Source organism: Acanthisitta chloris, unplaced genomic scaffold, assembly GCF_000695815.1.
Source record: "Acanthisitta chloris isolate BGI_N310 unplaced genomic scaffold, ASM69581v1 scaffold27917, whole genome shotgun sequence".
NCBI lineage: Eukaryota > Metazoa > Chordata > Aves > Passeriformes > Acanthisittidae > Acanthisitta > Acanthisitta chloris.
Window position 1 is genome coordinate 29230 of NW_008681421.1, and position 18574 is coordinate 47803.

At 48.5% G+C, this 18574-nt stretch overlaps 2 protein-coding genes across 2 annotated transcripts in view; one reads left to right on the forward strand and one right to left on the reverse strand.

Moving 5' to 3' along the window:
* The window catches only part of RECQL5 (RecQ protein-like 5), a 37002-nt gene extending 29054 nt beyond the window's left edge, over positions 1–7948 (forward strand). Inside the window, exons 8-19 of the mRNA XM_009078103.1 lie at positions 95–322; positions 1808–1907; positions 2397–2433; positions 3202–3260; positions 3392–3468; positions 3951–4044; positions 4502–4642; positions 5057–5724; positions 5940–6018; positions 6891–7142; positions 7660–7732; positions 7848–7948. Coding sequence (XP_009076351.1) covers positions 95–322; positions 1808–1907; positions 2397–2433; positions 3202–3260; positions 3392–3468; positions 3951–4044; positions 4502–4642; positions 5057–5724; positions 5940–6018; positions 6891–7142; positions 7660–7732; positions 7848–7948 — 1909 coding nt within the window. The remainder of the gene's footprint in view (positions 1–94; positions 323–1807; positions 1908–2396; positions 2434–3201; positions 3261–3391; positions 3469–3950; positions 4045–4501; positions 4643–5056; positions 5725–5939; positions 6019–6890; positions 7143–7659; positions 7733–7847) is intronic.
* Positions 7949–10343: 2395 nt separating this feature from the next.
* LOC103805455 (unconventional myosin-XVB-like) overlaps positions 10344–18574 on the reverse strand; it is a 39408-nt gene continuing 31177 nt past the window's right edge. Inside the window, exons 38-52 of the mRNA XM_009078106.1 lie at positions 18289–18407; positions 17690–17831; positions 17440–17551; positions 16996–17156; positions 16445–16504; positions 15484–15560; positions 14785–14915; positions 14423–14517; positions 13803–13911; positions 13322–13470; positions 12818–12945; positions 11793–11926; positions 11184–11317; positions 10623–10763; positions 10344–10403 (exon numbers count right to left, since the gene is read on the reverse strand). Coding sequence (XP_009076354.1) covers positions 10344–10403; positions 10623–10763; positions 11184–11317; positions 11793–11926; positions 12818–12945; positions 13322–13470; positions 13803–13911; positions 14423–14517; positions 14785–14915; positions 15484–15560; positions 16445–16504; positions 16996–17156; positions 17440–17551; positions 17690–17831; positions 18289–18407 — 1752 coding nt within the window. The remainder of the gene's footprint in view (positions 10404–10622; positions 10764–11183; positions 11318–11792; positions 11927–12817; positions 12946–13321; positions 13471–13802; positions 13912–14422; positions 14518–14784; positions 14916–15483; positions 15561–16444; positions 16505–16995; positions 17157–17439; positions 17552–17689; positions 17832–18288; positions 18408–18574) is intronic.

The window sequence follows — 18574 nt, forward strand, 5'->3', positions numbered from 1 at the left end:
CAAAGATTCAAGTCTTTCTCAAAAGACACTCTGCATTTGGAGGGTGGAGATCTTGTCAATGAAAATAAGGATCAGGTTCCCTTGTGTTTCCTAGGTGTCGCCACGCTGCCATAGCGAAGTACTTCGGCGATGACACCCCTCCTTGTAACAAGTGCTGTGACTTCTGCAAGAACCCAGGGGCAGTGAAAAGGCAACTGGAGTCACTGGAGCGCTGCAGCAACAGCTGGAGCAAAACCTGCATTGGGCCCACTGCTTCCTCCTGGGATAGCTACGACCCAGAGCTGTACGAAGGCGGGAGGAGAGGCTGCAGGGGTTTTAGCAGGTCTGTACTGGAGAGAGAATGCTCAGCTCACAGGAGCTCTGAGAGACAAGAGCATCTCCCAGCTGCAGGCCCAGCCACTCCTATTTTCGGTACATATTTCTGTGTGGATGGTATTTTCCTGTAACTTCTGGCAGCAGGAGCTGGAATTTCATTTTCCACACACTTTGGCAGCTTCATTCACATTCGTGTCCCAGAGAGCCAAAAGCTGTTTTGATAGACCTAAGAATTGCCCTGCAGAATGTAATTGGCTCAAGAAACCAGACTGAAATTTTTTGAAAGCAGCAAGTGGGCTCAGCCTGTTCACAGTCACAAGGATCAAAAATGTTTAAATTGAGACCAAGGTGACAGCCGAGTGTGACATGGTCCAGACTTCATTCCTGACTCAGTACAGCTGTCTGTGGGCCAACAGACTGAGGGCCACTGTCAGGGCTTAGTCATCACAAGAGGCTGTAATGGAGTGCCAGTGTCAGATTCTTCTGCAGATTGCTAAATTTTAGTTTCCCTATCAGGCTGATGGCAAAAGGAAGATGTGCAGTGGGAAACATGATTGGTTCTGTAAACTGCTTGGCAGTGTCGAGGTGACAATTTCTCTTTCTCCTTGTTCTCTGGCTGAGTTGCAGTGATTGCACAGCTGTCAGGATGAAGTTTCACTGCTGGCACTGCTCATGAAGCTCTGCCAGGGTGCTCAGTGCTGTTGGCTGGGCCTGGCCCTCTGCTTCACCTTAAACAGCTCCAAACTGGTAGCTTTGTTCATCAGGCAAGTGCAGCTGAGTCAGAGGAAACTGGTACTTTGTGACCTAAACCTGTGTTTGGCCTCAGGACTTGCAAAGCCACAGTCAATGCTATTGTACAGCACAGTGTTTGCCACTTGATTTATTGAACCTCTCCATGGCTTGATTGTAGTTTTGCCTTGGAAGTTGTAATAGTCAACAACTCTAAAGCTCTGATTTGTGTTACCTGTAAGTTTTGGCTGTGGCAGCTGTGGGAGGCAGTAAACTCCTGGGCCACATCTGGAGAGGATCAGCTGCTGCGTTTCAGTGTATTAGTGATGGAGATTTAATTTACTACAACAGACTGTGAACAACTGAGGCTGGGGAATGGTTGCTGTGCTCTTTCTGCCATCTCTGCTCCCAGGGCAGCAGTGACTGGTGGATGGGGTACAACGACACAAGGCAGTGACTCCTCAACCCCATGGGAGAATCTGGCAGAGCTTCTGAAATGGAGCCTCCATTCTCAGAGCATTAGTTATGTGCTACTACTTCATGCCACTGCTTACTAGTTCATGGGATTAACAAACCATGTGAATTGTTGGAGGACACTCACTGCTGTCCTGGTTGAGGGATGGCAGAGAGACTCAAACCTAAGACTTGATCAGGGACGGTGTGGGATACATCACTGGGGTGACCTAGGCTTTCCAAACCTGTCCCCCAATTAGTGCTACAGCTACAGAAATATTTGTTCCTCTTGTTTTCCTGCCTTATCCAGCTATGATGAAGAAAGCAGTGGGAACTGGGATGACGACAGTGAAGAGCGGCGGAAACTGGAGTGGGACAACTTCTACAAAAAGCAGATGAGTCTGCGCAAAGTGAGTGGGGATCAGTTTGTGAGAGATGCACAGATTGTTTGCCGGGAGCTTATCTTAAGCCACAAAGGCTTCCTGGCCCTAATGAAAGTAAATTGTTGCATCTTGTTGTCTTTGTTTTCTACTTCTGCTTTTGCTGTGTCCTCCATACTCTGGGCTAGTGCCATAATAGGAAGAAATGCAGCTTATTCATGTGCTGCCTTCCCTGCAGTGCTAATCAAGAGGATCCTGTTGTCTTTAATACCACTGGGAGTAGTAAAAACAGATTTCTCTGTTCAGCTTCTCTTGCATATTCCTCTAGCAAAGGTTAACTTTTGGCTTTGGTTCTCATTCTTTGTCCTCTTTCCCCTATTTTGGTGCCTGTTCAGTGCCTTTGTAACTTCAGCATCAATTTTCCCTGGAGCATAGGTATAAAATATGTCTTTTGTGCTTCTAGACCTGCATGTGTGTTGCAAGAATGAAAATGTTTGACTGATCTTTGTTTTCTTCCAGGGCAGAGAACCAGAAAAGGAAGATTTTGTTCCTCCAAGTAAATATCTTCTTGGATTTATAGTGGGGGTTTTTTGGGAGAAGAAAGTCTTGTATTTTGCATCTGTGTGTAATTTATACAGCATCACCACTGGAGGTATCAGTCCCTAGGCACAGAGGTTAAGCTTTTGGCTGTGAAAGCTTGGCTGGAGGAGATGGATCACAGCTTAGCTTTGGTTGGGGTGAAGATATGGAATGCATCTTTCTGTTCCAAGTAAGAAAGAGAGAAGAAAAACTGTCTAACCTGACTTTGTAGGCTATTTCTGCAGGGATTATGCAGCAGTGTTTAATTGGGCTATCAGGAAACTGCTGAAAACCTCTGCTGTTTGTGACTGTGCTGCTTGGGGCCCTGTCTAGCAGCACAGTTCTCCCACTGCTGTAAAAGAATACCTGGTAGGTCAGGTTACTCTGTTCAACCTTTTTGGTTGGGTTTTTTTGTTGGTATTGCAGGGAACAGAAAAGATTTGAGTTTCCTAATAGCTGGAATTCCTTGAGAAAGGCTTTGCTGAATTGGGAAGGTTTTGGAAATCTGTTAGTCGTAAACTAGCAAAGTAGATCTTCTCAATCAAAATAAAAACTTCACTTTGGCTTCTGCCTCTCTTTTGGAGTGTGTAAAGGTAAAAAGGGTGACTGTGGTGGCCCTTGGGGTGACAGTGCAGGGAGGAGAATGCCAGAGTACTGGACTGGCACCTTCCCATGACAGGTGAGATGTTCTCTGTCAGCCCCAGCCCTGCTTTGATACCTTTTCCAAATGCCTCTTCCATGGTAGGTGCAGACTGTCCTCTGAAGGATGCTGGCAGCAGGAGGATCTCTAAGCTTACAGTGAAGGTAGGTGTTGGTTGACATTCAGTCTTGTTCTTTGAATTCTCCCTACCCTGTTCTTACTCCTTCAGGGGTGAAAGTCCAAGGGGCACTATGACTTCTGTATAGATCATGTCTGAGTATCCCATGTTTCCTAGGGACGGGAACACTGCTTGAAGATTCTGGAAGAAGCTTTGAGCAACAATCAAAAGAGTCCAGCAGCAGGAGGAAAAGGGTATGAGATGAGGAAAAAGGGGTACATATTGAGTCCCTTAACACAGGGCCTGGTCTTACCTGAGCAGCGTTACCATTCTCAGGGAATGCCTTTTGAAGTTATATTGTCCAAGGATGTGGTTTCACTTTCCAGCATCCTTCTTGTTGTGGTGTCCAGGGTCAGATATGAGATTGCTGTGGCTGATTGCTGAATCAGCTTGATCCCAGGAGCCGCAATTCTTCCCTATCCCACAAGATGGAGATAGTGTACTTCTCAAACTGAGCCGCTGGGCAGAATGATTTTGATTTAAAGCTGTTTTCATCACGTTTTCCATTCTCCAGCAATCCAGCACTGCATCCCTTAGGAATTAACTGGAAGCTATCACTTATTCTTGCACCAGAGGGAATGAATTTTGTGCTTTCTGGGAGATACATAAGCATTAGTGTTCCCTTTACAGATGTAGAAGTGTGTCTTGCCAGAAATCACCCCAGCCTGTGTTACAGGTCAGACCCTCATGCCTGTGCCGTGGAGCTGGAGTATGAAGCTTTCCGGAGCAGCAAAATGGCAAACTCATATAAGGCAACTGTGCTAAAGAAGGTAGGGACATACATCTGCTCTTCCTTGAATGTGGTGTGGCCTCAGCTCGAGGGAACCAGGGTAGAGTTTGTGTGGAAAAGATTAAGGAAAAGCTCTGCTTTGCCTTGGATGTCTTCCAAGTCTTTCTTCTTGATTTTGTTTCCAGGAGGGCCCAGAATCACCTTGGTTTCACCTTTGTTGGCTTTACAGGCTCTGGAAACCTACATACCATGCAAGTTTATCTAGATATCTTCTAGCAATAGAGGGAATGGGGAGTTCCTCAGGCTGCTGCTGACACTAGAGAAGCCTTGGTTTAGGCTACCTGATTGCCACCAGTCTCTCTGAAGATGTTTCTGTTCTTGAGCCAGGTGCCTCTCCAGGGGAGACCTTTGTTTTGCCACTGTGGTTTCAGTATGTACAAAGGCAGAAAAGCATAAGGATTCCTGATTGTTAGAGAATATTTGTGTTCTCTTTTCAGGTAGCAGAAATCAACAAAGCCTCCAAACAAGGAGAGTTGTTCTCAGTCTTTGGGTCTGGAACTTGTGGCAACAGCAGCTTGGAAACAAAATGTGAGTCTCCAGCAGAAGAGGAGTTCCTTCCTGCATCCCAGGTTTACTCAGTGAGTACCAGTGGGATAGACAGGAGGGGATGGTGTGTTCTGACTATCTGCTTTTTTTATAAACTTATTTTACATCCTTTCTGTGGCCATAGCTGTATATTTCTATTGTAATTCCTTTTCCCTGCCTATCTGTCATGCTGGTTCCTGTTAGTGAATATGATCTATGTGCAGACCATAGATTAAATAAGTTTTGTCTCATCTTGCTCTGGCCAAGGATTCTGTTTGCTTACTGTGGGCCTAGGACTTTGCCTTCATCCAGTTCCCTCATGTCTCAGTGTGACAAGTCAGATTTAGAGCCTCCCTCATCTTGCAGCTGTCCACACCGGTGTATTGTATGCAAAAACTTAGCTCCTTTCAGGGTTCTGCACACAGGGATCTCACATCCAAAATCTCTTCTTTTTCCTTTCTCCCTAGTTCAAGCCCAAGCGTGTGGGAGCAGGATTTCCAAAGAAATCCAACCTGTTCCAGACAGCCTCAGAGCTGCTGAAGATCCAGGAGGAGAGTGATACAAAGCCTGACAGAAAAGAAGTAGATTGTCCAAATGGGAAAGACAACAGCAGCTGCAGCCTGGAACTGGACACTGGAAACCCTGTTCTCCAGAGGCAAGAAATGACAACCAAAGCAATGTGTGAGAGTGCTGGGGTAGAAGTACACCCTGAAAAGAAGGGACAACAACCCAGCCTGGACACAAAAGCTGCCCTTTGGGAGAGCCCTACTAAGAAGTCCAAACGTAGCAAGAAGCAGCAGATGCTTGCAGAAGCAGCTAAAAAAGAATCACAGGATATTTCCAAATTCTTCTCCCTCTCCAAAGGTGGCTCTAAAACCAAAAGCTGCAGCTCAGCAAAGGAAGATGGCTGTTCTGCAGGCACACTACCTCAGGTTTCTTCTCAAAGCCTGTGTCAAGAGAAAGCAACACCTCAGGGAAACAAAGATATCTCTGGAGATGCGACTGAACAGTCCCAGGCAGAGAATAAAGAACTGAGAGAAACAGAAGTGACACTGACTGAGGCAGAGGAGGATTTTAAGACTCAGCAGGCTGCTGAAGATAAAGTCCTTGAGGAAGAAATTGATGTAAAGTCAAGGTAAAATCTCTACTTTGCTCCCTGTATCATCCTGTTAATGAGCTGCAGAGCCCCACCAGCCTTGTCCTGGAAACTGGGAATGTGTTTAGCTTTCCAGGTGGGTGAGGGAGACTCTTGCTTTACCATGGAGAGCCTCATGCCCACTGACAGTGAATGCAGTAATGTCTTTACTGTGGGATGATTAAATTTGTCCTTCTCTCCACTCTTCTCACTAGTGTTGCTGAAAATGTCACAGAAACTGAGCTGCCTGTTGTTAGGGAGAGTGAGAATGGGAAGCGACCTGCATCAGATGAGGTAAGACTTCAATGGATGTTGATTTCCTCTATTTTTTCTGCTCATCTTGTGCCAGATTACTCTGAGTGTGATGCTCCTGCTCTGAAGTTTACTTGAGAGTGTTACTTGTCTGTAGATAAGATGCAGTTGCAGTAGAGAGGAGAACCCCAATTGTGCTGCACTCCTGATGTTTCCCTGCTGCCCTCTGGGCTGTGCCAGCACCTCAGAGTGCAGTGGAAAATCTTCCTCTCCACTGCTTTGTTTTCACCTCTGTGCAACACATGTGACTGTGCCCTTGCTGGTGACTTGCCTGGAATGAGTCTCTCCACCCCCCCATGATCTGTAACTAACTATAATTAGCAAGCTGCTTTCTCAAGTCAAGGGAGTAACCAGAGGCCAATGACACACAGGACCATTTGGAAGTTACCCATGCTCAGAGCCTGCCTTGCCATTCAGTCTCTGCTTCTGCATTTGGCATCTAAGAGTGCCTGGCAGCTGTCTCTGCAACAGTGCACTCTTCTTCCTCTTGCAAACAGAACAGGAATGTGGCACTCCTGCTGTGGGTGATTCTTCCTGAGGGGTGTATTCTCACAGACATCCCAAGAAATATTTTGCAGTTAGTTTTTCCTGTATAGGATGGGGTCTAGCAGTTAGCTGCCCTAATAAGAGCACAGGGTAATTCTAATTGTCTTCAAGGGTTTTTCTCAAAGTAAGGAAAATAGTATTATGCCTGCACAGCAAAATTGGTTCCTGACATTCCTGCATGGCATTCACTGTAGGAAGAGTCTGGAGGACACTGTAAAGATTCATGTTCTTGAAAAGTAGTGGCTGCCTGGAAGTGTAATGCTGCCACAGGAATTGGTGGATTTAGTTTTCGTCTGTTCCCTCAACAGGATATGGAAAGTCCTGCAACAAAGCGGCTACGAACAGCAGCAAAATCCTCCATTTTGACTCAACCAGAATGCAGAAGTGTTGGCCCAACAAAGAAGAAGGTGACTTTTGATCCAAACTTGGCACAGTGTGATGAAGAAGGGACCAGCAAGGCCATCCAGCCAGTGACCAAAGGCATGTCCCTCAAAGAGACTGCAGACATCGTTGTCAAATATTTGACCCCGTTCTACAAGGGTGGCAAATTTGCTTCCAAGGTAGGGCACAGCTCCAGACTCTCTTTAGCAGAAGGAAACTGCATGTCCCTAGTGCTCTGGGGCTCTAAGAGGGGGAAGATGATCTGTATACCACATTGCATTTCCAAGTTATGTCTTGGTAGGTGCTGTTCTAGTGACTCCAGGGGCAGCAACTCACCTCTCCCACACAAGGGTTTGAGTGTGTTTCGAGTGGTATCATGTTGGTTGTGATTGTTCATGTTTTCACATTAAACTCTGGCACATTTTTAACTCCCTCCTGTGGACTAGCAACAGATCAGGTGTTCAGTTCTGGTATAGTTTCCTTGATGTGTTCTGCAAGGCAACATGTGTGTGCCTGTGCTTCTCCAGCACTGCAGGGTCAGGTGTGTGTACAGGTGTGCAGCACTTCTGCAGTCTCAATCTGTGAATGATTTGTGCTACAGCCAGCCCATGCTAAGGGCAAGGCAGACATGGAAACAGTCTGGTGAGGTAACTGATGTTTGCTTTCTGCTCTTCTTTGTCTTCCCCAATTCTGCAGGACCTGTTTAAGGGCTTTGCCCGGCACCTGTCTCACTTGCTGACTGAGGAGCAGAACCCTGTCCGCAAAACAGGTGAGTTGGCAGCTGGGGAGAGCACCAAGAATCAGGTTCTTCCCGTGCCAAATGGTCTTTAGAGGGGGCAGAGGTCTTAAGTATGGACTCAAAGGTGGTGCTTCCTCTTTTGCAGTGAAGGAGGAAGCACAGAGACTCATCAAGGAGTTTTTCAAATCAAGAGTCAGGTGTGAGAGTGAGGCAGACTGGCAGGAGCTGCAGAGCTTGGAGAGCTGATCATGTGGCTGTCATCCAGGGGATCTCAAAGACCTCAGCCATGGAGTGTTTCATGAGACTGCAGAAGTGACCTGCTTTTTTTTTTTATTTCCTCCACTGTATTTTTGTTCACTTAGTGACACAGACTTCCAGGAAACCAGTTTCTATGGACTTATGGAGAGTTTCTCCAATATCTGGGGCACTGAAGCCCTCGAGGACCAAGTGGTATGAAGTTGCATCTGCTGTGTTTGTTAGGGGCTGCTGCCTCAGGTGTTCTGCACTGTCTCCAACCTCTACTCCCTGCAGCAGTCTGGGAAGGGCACACTTCCCAGCTGGGACTCTGCTTTGGGATGGTATCTTGCTTCCTAGGTGGCTCCTCCCCTCACTCCCATCTCAGTTCTTATTTCAGCGTTACCAATAGAAGCCTTATGCTACAAGTTCTCATGCTTTGCTCAGGGCAGCCAGTGATGAACTCAGTGGTTGAGTTCCTGGAACGTTTTCATTTGAAAGGCAGGAGAGGAGCATTTTGTTCTTACCATGCAGGCAATGCTGCTTTGGGAAGGTGGAGAAACTCAGATTCTTTTAATGTGAATTTCTTTTTAACTTTGTCTAGTTCTGTCTGCCCTTTGACTTAAGTGGTGATGCTCTTTCAGTATTAGCCTCTCCAACACTTTTCCAGTGTTTGCTTGCAACCCCTAAAGCCATATTTGCTCCCTGTGCCTCACCAAGAGTCTGCAATACAGAGGGCAATGCTGCTGTTAGAACTGGTTAAGGTACTGCTGTGGCCCTCAAACTGACACTGTGGTGCCTCTGCTGCTATGTTTATATAGGACCTGAACCTGATTCCCTGGCGTAAGTCCCTCCTGTTGGATTTTTGTTGGGTTCTGCCTTTGTTCCATGCCTACAGAGGCTGGTGGCCTCAGGCACTAGTGCTGCTAGAGGAATCTGCAGCCTGAGAGGCCATCAATCAGACTTTTGGGTCACTGTACTCCACAGATGTATTTTTTTAAAGGTACTGAAGGGTCTATGCAGAACTGACAATAAACAATGTTATAGATGCTGTGGAAGCTTTTTACTACCTCTCAATCATACAGACTGGTCTAAGATACTTTAAGCAGCACTTGAAGGGAGTTGCCTGACAGGGAAGATGCTGTAGTTCCTGCTGGCATCAGTTCACCAGCACCAATCTAGCTGTGCATCATAAGCATTGAGCACCCTCAGATCTAGCTCTAGTGAAAAAAGTTTTTTACTATAACAGTGGTGAGACCCTGGCACAGGTTGCCCAGGGATGTGGTGGCTGCCCCAACCCTGGCAGTGTTCAAAGCCAGGTTAGATGAAGCTTTGAGCAACCTGATCTAGTGAGGAGGTGTCCCTGCCCAGGGCAGGGGGTTGGGACTAGACGATCTGTAAGGTCCATTCCAGCTCTTAAATTCTATGAGTCTATGGTTCTATGCTCTTCCCAGGGACCTGTGACAACCTTTTCCTCAAGCTTTGCCCATTACCTGTAGGTCAGTTTTCCCAGGTTAGATGTAAGAACTGTCATCTCATACCTTCAAAACATCTCTGTGATTATGTTATTGTAGTTTTCTAAAAGGGCAGTTACTCTTCAGTTCAGAGCTGTGGCAATAAAAATAAATTAAGCATTTTTGTACAATTCAAAACACTGCTATAATACAAGCTGCATTTGAATACACTTCCTCTGTGGGCATGGAGCCAGCAGTGAAGCCTGACAGCTGCATGGACATAACTGACTTCTTTATAGTAGAGAGAAGCATATGCATATAATTAGGTCATCGAGAAATTAATTAACAATAAACTCTCTTACCATTGCAGCTCAATTTGTGCCCCAGCAATATGTGTTAATTGTATTATTAACACTGATCTGCTTTGCAATTAAGTTGCTTTCTATAAACTCCTGCTACAGGGCCTCTTGCATATCAGCGCAGAGACTGAACTGGTCTCTGACAAACACCAGCAGCCAGTGCAGGCACTTCATAGCCTCAGCTGGGCATTGGGATACACAAATCTCTAGCAAGCAGCATTCTTTGCTCATGTTAATTAATTCATAGAGAAAAGAGGAGTCCCACACTGCATAGCTTGAAGGCAAGTGCTTGCATTGGTTCAGCTGCTCAGTGTTGGAACAGGCTCTGGTGTGGAGAGAGCCTTGTGGTTTGTTTAGCCAGAGCCTGCAGTGCTTCAGGGAAGTCCTTAGGGACTGAATGGCAGGTCACGAGGGGTGAGGTTATGGTCCAGTCCATCAATAAACACTGTGGTGGCAGTCCTAGAAAGCAGCTGTCTGAGGTCATGGGTGCCTTTTGGAAGAGTTCTCTCCAGAGGACAGGTCTGAGAGCACTGATCAAGCTCAAAGAAAGGGAAACAGTGCTGTTTTCCTTGGTCCTTCTCCTCCTTTGAGGCTCTAGGGGTGCAACTCTGTTTTATCCAGGGTGACAACTATTGTGTGGTACAGTTCTTTAGCCTGCCAAAACACAAAGCAGCATTAGTCATTCTTTGCCCCAGAAACAGTATCAGGTAAGTGCTGGGACAGAGGAGCACTTTGGAGCCTGGGAAAGGCAGTGCCTGGCTCCTCCTCTGCGACAGGAGAGAGCAGGAGCACTGTCTCTTTGAGGCTTAGCTGGGCAGTGGAGGGCAATTTCTGAGTTGCCAGGATGAAACTGCAGGTCCAGACCAATCTCACCTGTGCCAGTTCAACCCACATAACCTTGATGCTGGCAGCAGAGCTGTAGCTGAGCTCCAGGCTGGGGAGCCTGTCAGGCGAGGTGGGCTGCAGCGTGCGCATCTTCTGCAGCTCCTTCAGCGGAATGACACAGGAGACAGCCTGTGTGGGAGAAAAGCCACACACCATGCTCTGGAGCAGTCCTTGCAGGTTAAACCGTCTGATTCTCAACGCGGAGGAGTCACCTCAAGAGCCCATTGAAAGCTGAGGTAAGGTCTGGGGCACAGGGTGGTGTGTGCTGAATACAGCACAGACTCCTGCTGACAGCACAGCCCTACAACTCCCACAGGTGTGGGACAAACAGGAATGTGACACACTCTGAGTTTTACTGTGGACCATGCTTGTTAGCATGAGGCTTAGGAAAGAGCACATGGCAGTAATGACTCTTCTACCACTCTTGCTTTGGGCTTGGGCTGTTGAAAGAGTGGCTGTGATGCAGTGAAGTATATTCTTTTCCTGCACAAGGTCTTCTAAAGTCCAAGTTAGTATCTGACAGGCATCAGGGGGAGTTGTCTGGCATACCTGGGTGCTGCCATCCACTGCAATGATCTCATCTTTATTCACAGCAAAGAAACAGGGCACGGGGATCGTGTTATCACTGGTTCTCTCTATGATGAAGACGTTGTAGCCAAAGAAAGGCAATTTCATCATGTACTCTATAAGAAAGCAATAAGTAGCTCTCAGTCAGCAGTTTCCAGCCAGTAATCTACTGCACCAGCCTAAGGTGATCAAAAGCTGCCAGTGGTCCCAAGGTTTTCTACATTAAAAAATGAGATTGGCAAATTCTCCCTCCTGACCAGGTTGCTGGTCCTCCATTCTTGGCAGCCTGAATGAATAGCCCATTCTTTTCTGACCAGGAGACAGACATACAGCCAGAACATCAATTACAACACAACTTACACAGAGCTCTGAAAATCTCCTGCAGACTTCTACAAGGGGTGGCACATGATCACCATGCTTGGGGACAAGTTCCAATCCTCAGTGAGAGACTGTCAGGGAATTCTATTGTCATGGCCCATTCTGGGCTCCTAGAATCCTCAACAATCTCATGAACTGCCCCAAAAGTGCATGCAGAGACCCTTCCATCATGCACAGGATAGATGACTCTAGCAGATCTGGTTGTGTCCTCACCTATGAACTCTATTTTTGCATCCACTGGCCGGAGGGGCTGCCTCGTTCTCAGCAGTGTGGCAATGTGGTTCTGCAGAGCCTTGGGATTGATGGAGGCATGCAGGATCTTGGGTGTGTATTCCATCACCTCCTCCCTGTCTCAACAAGCAGATTTTAATTCAAACATGGATTTGCCATTTCAAAATGGAAAGATAGCTGGGGGATTAAGAGGATGAGGGGATGGGGCAACAATTTTCAGTTGCATGGCTGGGGACCAGGGTGGAGGGAGAGAGGCAGAGCACAGTGGGTTGTATCTGCATTGGATAAGGTGGAAGGAAACATCAGAGTCAGCAAGCCCACAGTTTTCCACAGAGAAGGTGGCTATGCACCACTGACTAGTGTACAGAGAGAAATCCCTGCTTTCTGGAGACAACAGGAGCTCTTCAAGCAAGGAATGTAGCATGGAAGTAAAGGCACAGGGGGTTTGCTTCACAGGCAGTCTCAGCTGACCACCACCTTACTCTAGCCCTGTCTTGCTCCTGTGTGTCCCAAGCACTACATAGGGCAGAGTTCCCCATGCACAGGAGGATTATGCCATTACCCCCTGCTGCTGTTGCTGTAAGGGGATCTGACAGACCTCAACTCTGAGTCAAAGTGCATAAGGATACAGGAAGGAAGGAGTGTGAAAATACTGCTTGGGACTGCAGGACAGAAGCTTTCCAGTATCCAGGGACATTTTCATTCCCATTACACTACAGATTTCAGGTGCCCAGGGTTGAAACCTCTGACACTTGTGAGAAAGAATGAAGGAGCATTCACCCTGACTATAAGTTCATGCACTTCCTTCTTGGTACCACAAACCCATGGCTGTCAAATGAAATGCCCATGACACCCTCATGATCCTGTGTTCTCCAGATTATCCAGAGAGTACTCCTTAATTATCCAGAGAGTACTTTCAAGGCATCTGCTCCTAACCCCAAGAGCCATTAGGGAGAGAGAGAGAGAGAGAGAGAGAGAGAGAGAGACCCACCCTGAGAGAGACGTACCTGGAGGGAGCAGAGTTCTGCTGGTCCTCTTTGGCCCAGTGCTGCAGCATTGCCAAGAGGCCAACCTGCATCTCCATTTCTTCACTCTGGCTTAGCAGCATCTTGCCCCTGAGGTAATCCCACAGCATCTGAGAGACAGCACAGCAAAGAGACCTCTGTTAAACCTGCCAGAGGCTACAGGCAGTTCTAGGCACTGCCAGGCTGCAGAGACCCACATCCTGTCTTCCTGATAACACATCCAACTCAGGCTGATAACATAAAAGCAAAGGCTCTCTGGGCTCAGGAAGAACCTGCAGAAGTGCACTAATCATATGTGGACCAGCAGAGCTCCTAGGCTAGGGCTACAGTCACACTGCCTTCCTTTCATCCATAGCTTCAGCGTTTAGTCATTCCCAGAAGCAGCACCAAGTCCTCCCACACCTTCAGCCCCTTTGGGACATTCCTGTACGCTACCTCTGCCCCTGCCAGGGAGCCCTGGCTAGGAGAGGTCCTGCTGTTGCTTACCTGTCCATAATGGACATCTATATAGGTTTCATTCTCAAGGTGCAGAGGTGTCCTCCATAAGAGCCTGCGCAAGGTCAGGGTGACCAGCTTGTCCTCCAGCAGGTAATCATGCAGATACTCCTCTGGTTTTATTGGCTTCACTGTTTTACCTACACATTTACACAGAGGGTCATCCATCACTCTTGGTACTGCAGCAGTGATCTGAGCTCCATGGCCTGGGACAGGAGCCTTCCTGCACACATCTGTTCCACCCTGTCCTAATGACTCCCAAGAATCAGCCATTCCAAAGGGGCACAGACCCACACACCTCTTTCAGGAACAAGCCACACAGCCCCTGAGAAGGCACAGCCCTTAACCCTAGCACAGAGGGGAACTGCTTAAGAGGACCCTCCCAGGAGCCAGCAAGGGTGGAGGAACTATTCAAAGCTATTGGTGCTCCCTGTTGCAGAGACTAAGAAGCTTGATGCTCATCTCTACTTGCCAGGATTATTGTTGTCACTCCTGAGAGCAAAAAGAACAAAGTCCTGTATCTCTTCCGGTTCACCTACTCCCATCTGCTCACAGATCTCCTGCAAGACCTCCTTGGCCACCTGTAGCAAGGAAAGAAGCAAACAAGTACCATGATCAGGCAAACCCAAAGCAGCCCAGAGCAGGTAGACATATCCCTTGTCAGATAAGGGAGTTCCCTGGTGTGGCTCAGAGTCCAGACCAATGAAATCCACAGTTGTAAACTCACAGTGAATGTCCTGACCCTGGTGAGGTATTCCATTCCTCCAGGCATCAGTATCTCCAGCCGGCGGGCACCGTGCCCCTTCTGGAAAGAACAGTCTTTGGGCAGCAAGACGTGCAGGATCTCATCAGCCCCACAATTGTTTCTCCCTCTTCTTCCTCATCCCTGCCTTCCACTGCTTGTCCATAGTACCTGCCTCTTCCCTGCCCATATTCACTGCTCACTCCATGACTCCCAAACCCCTTATATCTATGTGCTTCATTTTCTCTCCTGGAACACTAAACTGACCCTGTAACACTGTACATAGCACCTCCTAGCCAGCCTCTGCCCTTTCCCTCTTCCCAGCATCCCTACTTCCCTGCCCATCATACCAGGAGTGCCTCCATCTCCACAGGGAAAGGAAGGTGGCGACGGCCTCCATACATGAAGTTTTTCCTCAGGTTGCTCTGACAGATCTTGGCTATATCTGCAGGAAAAGCAAAAAGCTCCGTGTGCTGAGCCAGAGAGCTAAGCATTATGTCCTATGGTGTTGTGTCCTCCTGACAAGGTCAAATTTAACCCTTGGTCAGTGCTAGGAGAACTAAGACACTTGACATCACCTCCCACTCTGCCAGGACACATCCAAATCATGAGGAAGCAGCCACAGTGTCCAGGACAGTAGGAGGACAGAGGAATGACTGGATGGGAAGACTAGAACTAGAATGCTTGTTTTACAGGACACAAACAGTCATACCGTGGTGGGTGCTGGATGGATCACTGCTGGCTAGCTGCAGGAACTTGGTGGCATAGGGCATCAGGATTTTGGAAGGAAGGAAGTACCCAGTTAGCAGGTTTAGGGCCAACCAGCCACGTAGCACACTCTCCCTGTGGAACAGAACAAACTGTGAGCACTTTGGAACAAGATAATTCCTGCTCCAAGCAGCTCAAAATGAGCCTCTGCCATTCTGAGCACCTGTGGTAGGTGGTAGAAAATGAGGTGGTGACCCTTGCAGAGGTTTCTTATGCTGAGCAAGGGATTGATTCAGTTATTCTAACAGCAAACAATGGGAACAGTCAAGACCACCCTGATGCCACTGCTGCCATGTCACAGGGCAGTGTGGGGTCAAGCCAGTCCCTGATATTGTATCAATTCCCCCGGGCTATGAGAAAATCAGGGCTCTGAGCAGCACCACTACCAGGAGCTACCAGGAATGTTTATCAATGCCCAGATATATCAGTAACCAGAACTACAAGGACAAATATCCACTGAAGTGAAAATGCCAAACCCAGTGACTAGCAAAATATCCTGAGTGCTCAGTGAAAGCTCCAGTGTCTGAGCAGCTGGGGGCAACACATCATTCAGGGACAGCCTCTCCCCAGGCCCTGATGTCCATGAGGAAATTGGTTCCTCTCCAGCTGTGCATACACAGGAGCTGATAGTGCTGGTACTCACTGTTTAGGGTTTTGGGTGACCTGTTTGATGACCTGGCAGTAAACCTCATCATGCAAAGTCTCCTTCTCTTTGCACAGCTGCATTTAGAGAGAAGAAAACAGCATCAGAGAGGGGACCAGAGCATCAGAGAGGCCTCAGATCATTTCTATACCCTTCCTCACTCAGCTCCAGAGGTTCCCATTGGCGCTTCAAGCACCTTGCCCAGGGGAAGGTCACAGACCTGAAGGATTTCATAGATGCATGCAGTCTCAGTCTGTCTCTTGGGTTTTGAATGATCTCCCATGAACTGCATCAGTGCTGCAAGGCAAAGGTTGGCATTTAGGCTGAAGCTGCTATGGGGCAGGCAGGAGGCTCAAAAAACATCCTGAAAGCTTTTCTGCTCCACAAGGTTTGCATTGGACATGTGTAGTCAGTCCACAGCCCAGGCAGTGTGTGTTCTTGGGCACTTTGTACTCAAGGCAAAGTCCATTTTGCTGGATGCTTCCAACAAGGACACAGGGGGTTATCAACTGCAGAAATGCCTTAGGAGGAGCTCTCCTTGCACAGTGTTCATTCCCCACTCAGCCCCACGATGCCTGTGTGTGCCCACCATGGCTGTCCCACTGACCCCACACCCAGCCTCTGCAGTCTTGTGTCCTAGGGAGGTACTTACTAAGGAAGTTCTTTGTAGCAAGCTCATTCAGCTCACTGTCAGAGTATGGGAGCAAGGACTCCTGAATTGGGACCTACAGGACCAGAACAGAAGGATAAACTGGAAAGGTGGATCACACAGAGCTGTGCTTCAAGGCTTCACCATAGACAAGCTCCCAGTATCTTGCAGGCATCACTGAAGAGTAGGGTCACCTACACTTCTCCAGAGACTGCAGCCAAGGATCTGGCCCCTGTGCTTTTGCCATGTGGAGACAATGCTAGAGGCAATGCTGGGATTCTGGCCAGAGCCACGGGGAGAGACTGGGCTCACCTTGGTGTGCTGCACCAGGTCAGCTGCACTCTTCTTTTCAGCAGATGTGCCCTTCAGTCCCTGCCTAGACAGCGGAGAGGGAACATGCAGTCCAAGAAATATCCTCAGAAATGGCTTGGTGTGGGTCAGGCTACACAGGTCCTGTGTATGCCCGTTTGGGAAGGACCAGAGTGTACTCACATGGACCGAGCTGCTCGGAAATAGGCTGTGGCGAAGTCAGTCATGGTATAATTATCACCAGCAGGGACTGACATCGTGCTGTTGGGTTCTGATGTCAGGCTGGGAGCAGAACTCTGCAGGGACACCACCAAACACACCCTAAGAAGTCAGCTGAGGGACTGCAGTGTGTATTCTAACTTGCCAGACCTCATCCACGTGTGATGCCTCCCCTCCCACCGTGCTCGTATTTGAATGTCTCCATCTGTAAGGATAAGCAGTCACCACCTTCCCTCTGGCCTTGCAGGTCAGACATTACCAGGAACACAGACCCACACAGGCAGCTCCCACAGAACCTGACCATATCCTCTAGATGTTCCCCAAGGACAGCTCACCTCCCTGCTGGTGTTCCTGCTCCCTGGGGAATGTTTCATGCTCTTCCGTCGCTCTCCGTGTCTATCCATGCTGGCACTGAGGTAATCAGGGGCTGCAGCCAACTGCACCAGGTTGGTGGGGAAGAGACCACAGCGGCCACCAGTGGAGCCAAACTGCCAGCCTGCCAAAACATAGGCAAAACAGTCAGGAATCATGGCAGCTACCAAGAGAAATGAGCAGTGAAGCTTTCTCCTGGCAAAGGAGAACGTCAGACTACTCAGGTGTCACCCTAGGGTAACATATATATCCCTGTAAGTATGGCAGCTGGAACAAAGTGGGTTGCAGTCAGAGGATGGCAGAGCTGGAGGATGACTGCCAATCTGCCCTTAACAGTCCATATTGCTCTGCTTGACTCAACAGCAGCACGAAGAGCTTCTGGGCACCACAGACCCAGCAGCCCTCACCTGGCTCCACGTTTTGCATGGGCAGTAGCTCAATGAGGTCACCCCTCTCGAAGCTAAGAAGGCTCTTGTCATCCACGACGTAGCTGCGCAGAGCAACGACATAGTTGCTATCCTGAGGAAAAAGTGATGGGAAGGTCAAATCTTGTCCCAAGGATGTGAAGGATTCAGGTCATGTCATCCCATGGACCCTCTCTCAAGCCCACATGGGAAACCACCTTCATTTCCTACTGCACTCCAGCTGCTCCCTCACCTGCCTCAGCTCCTCCATGAAGAGTTCCACCATGGCTTTGATGCATGGAGCCTTTGGAGAGTGCAGGAGGAGCTGCTCTGTCTTCAGAGAGAACTCCAGGACATGGCTGCCCTTCAGCTGCACTGACAGCACATCTGCAAAGCTGAGAACACAAGCCAATGTGCTCAGGCTCCTTCTGCCAGAGCTAGGGATGCAGGTCATGGGGGTGGGAGCTCATTCTGAGGACTGAGAATGCAGACAGGCCTCAGCATGCTCCATGTGGCCTTTCACCAGCACTGTATTCCTACAGCAACAGCACCACAGGCTGCTCATGGCTTTCCCCACAGCACCCTGAGGAGCTCCCTGCGATGACACACATGGAGCTGACTCACCCCCAGCACTCACTCACTGCAAATCAAAGCAGGAGGTAGGAAGGAAAAGGAAAAGCCAGACTCATTAGAAGGAAGGTCAGTGAGTCACAGCTGGTCTAGGACAATCCTAGAGAGCACAACACACCTTGGCATTTTCAGATCACCCATTCAGTTTGCCTCTCAACACTCCAAAAGCATTCTGCAAGTGACAAACTATCACCCTGCAGCAACCAGTGCCCTTTGGCTCACCAGTAGCTGCGAAGAATCTTGAGGCGATCAGGACTATATGCCGCTCCTTTCTCCACCTTCAGCAGCCTCATGCCCCGGTGAGAAACACCCAGGATCTGCACACTGCTTCCATTTTCAGCCTGTGAGGGAAGTGTGTCAGAGAGCGTCAACAGCTCCATCCCACCTGGACAGGCAGCAGCAGGAGATGCCACCACATGTATACAAGGGCTGACAAAGGGGTCAAATTCGGCCAGGTACAGAGGGCACAGAAGGAGGAGTGATGTATGTCCAGGCAGGGAGACAGGAG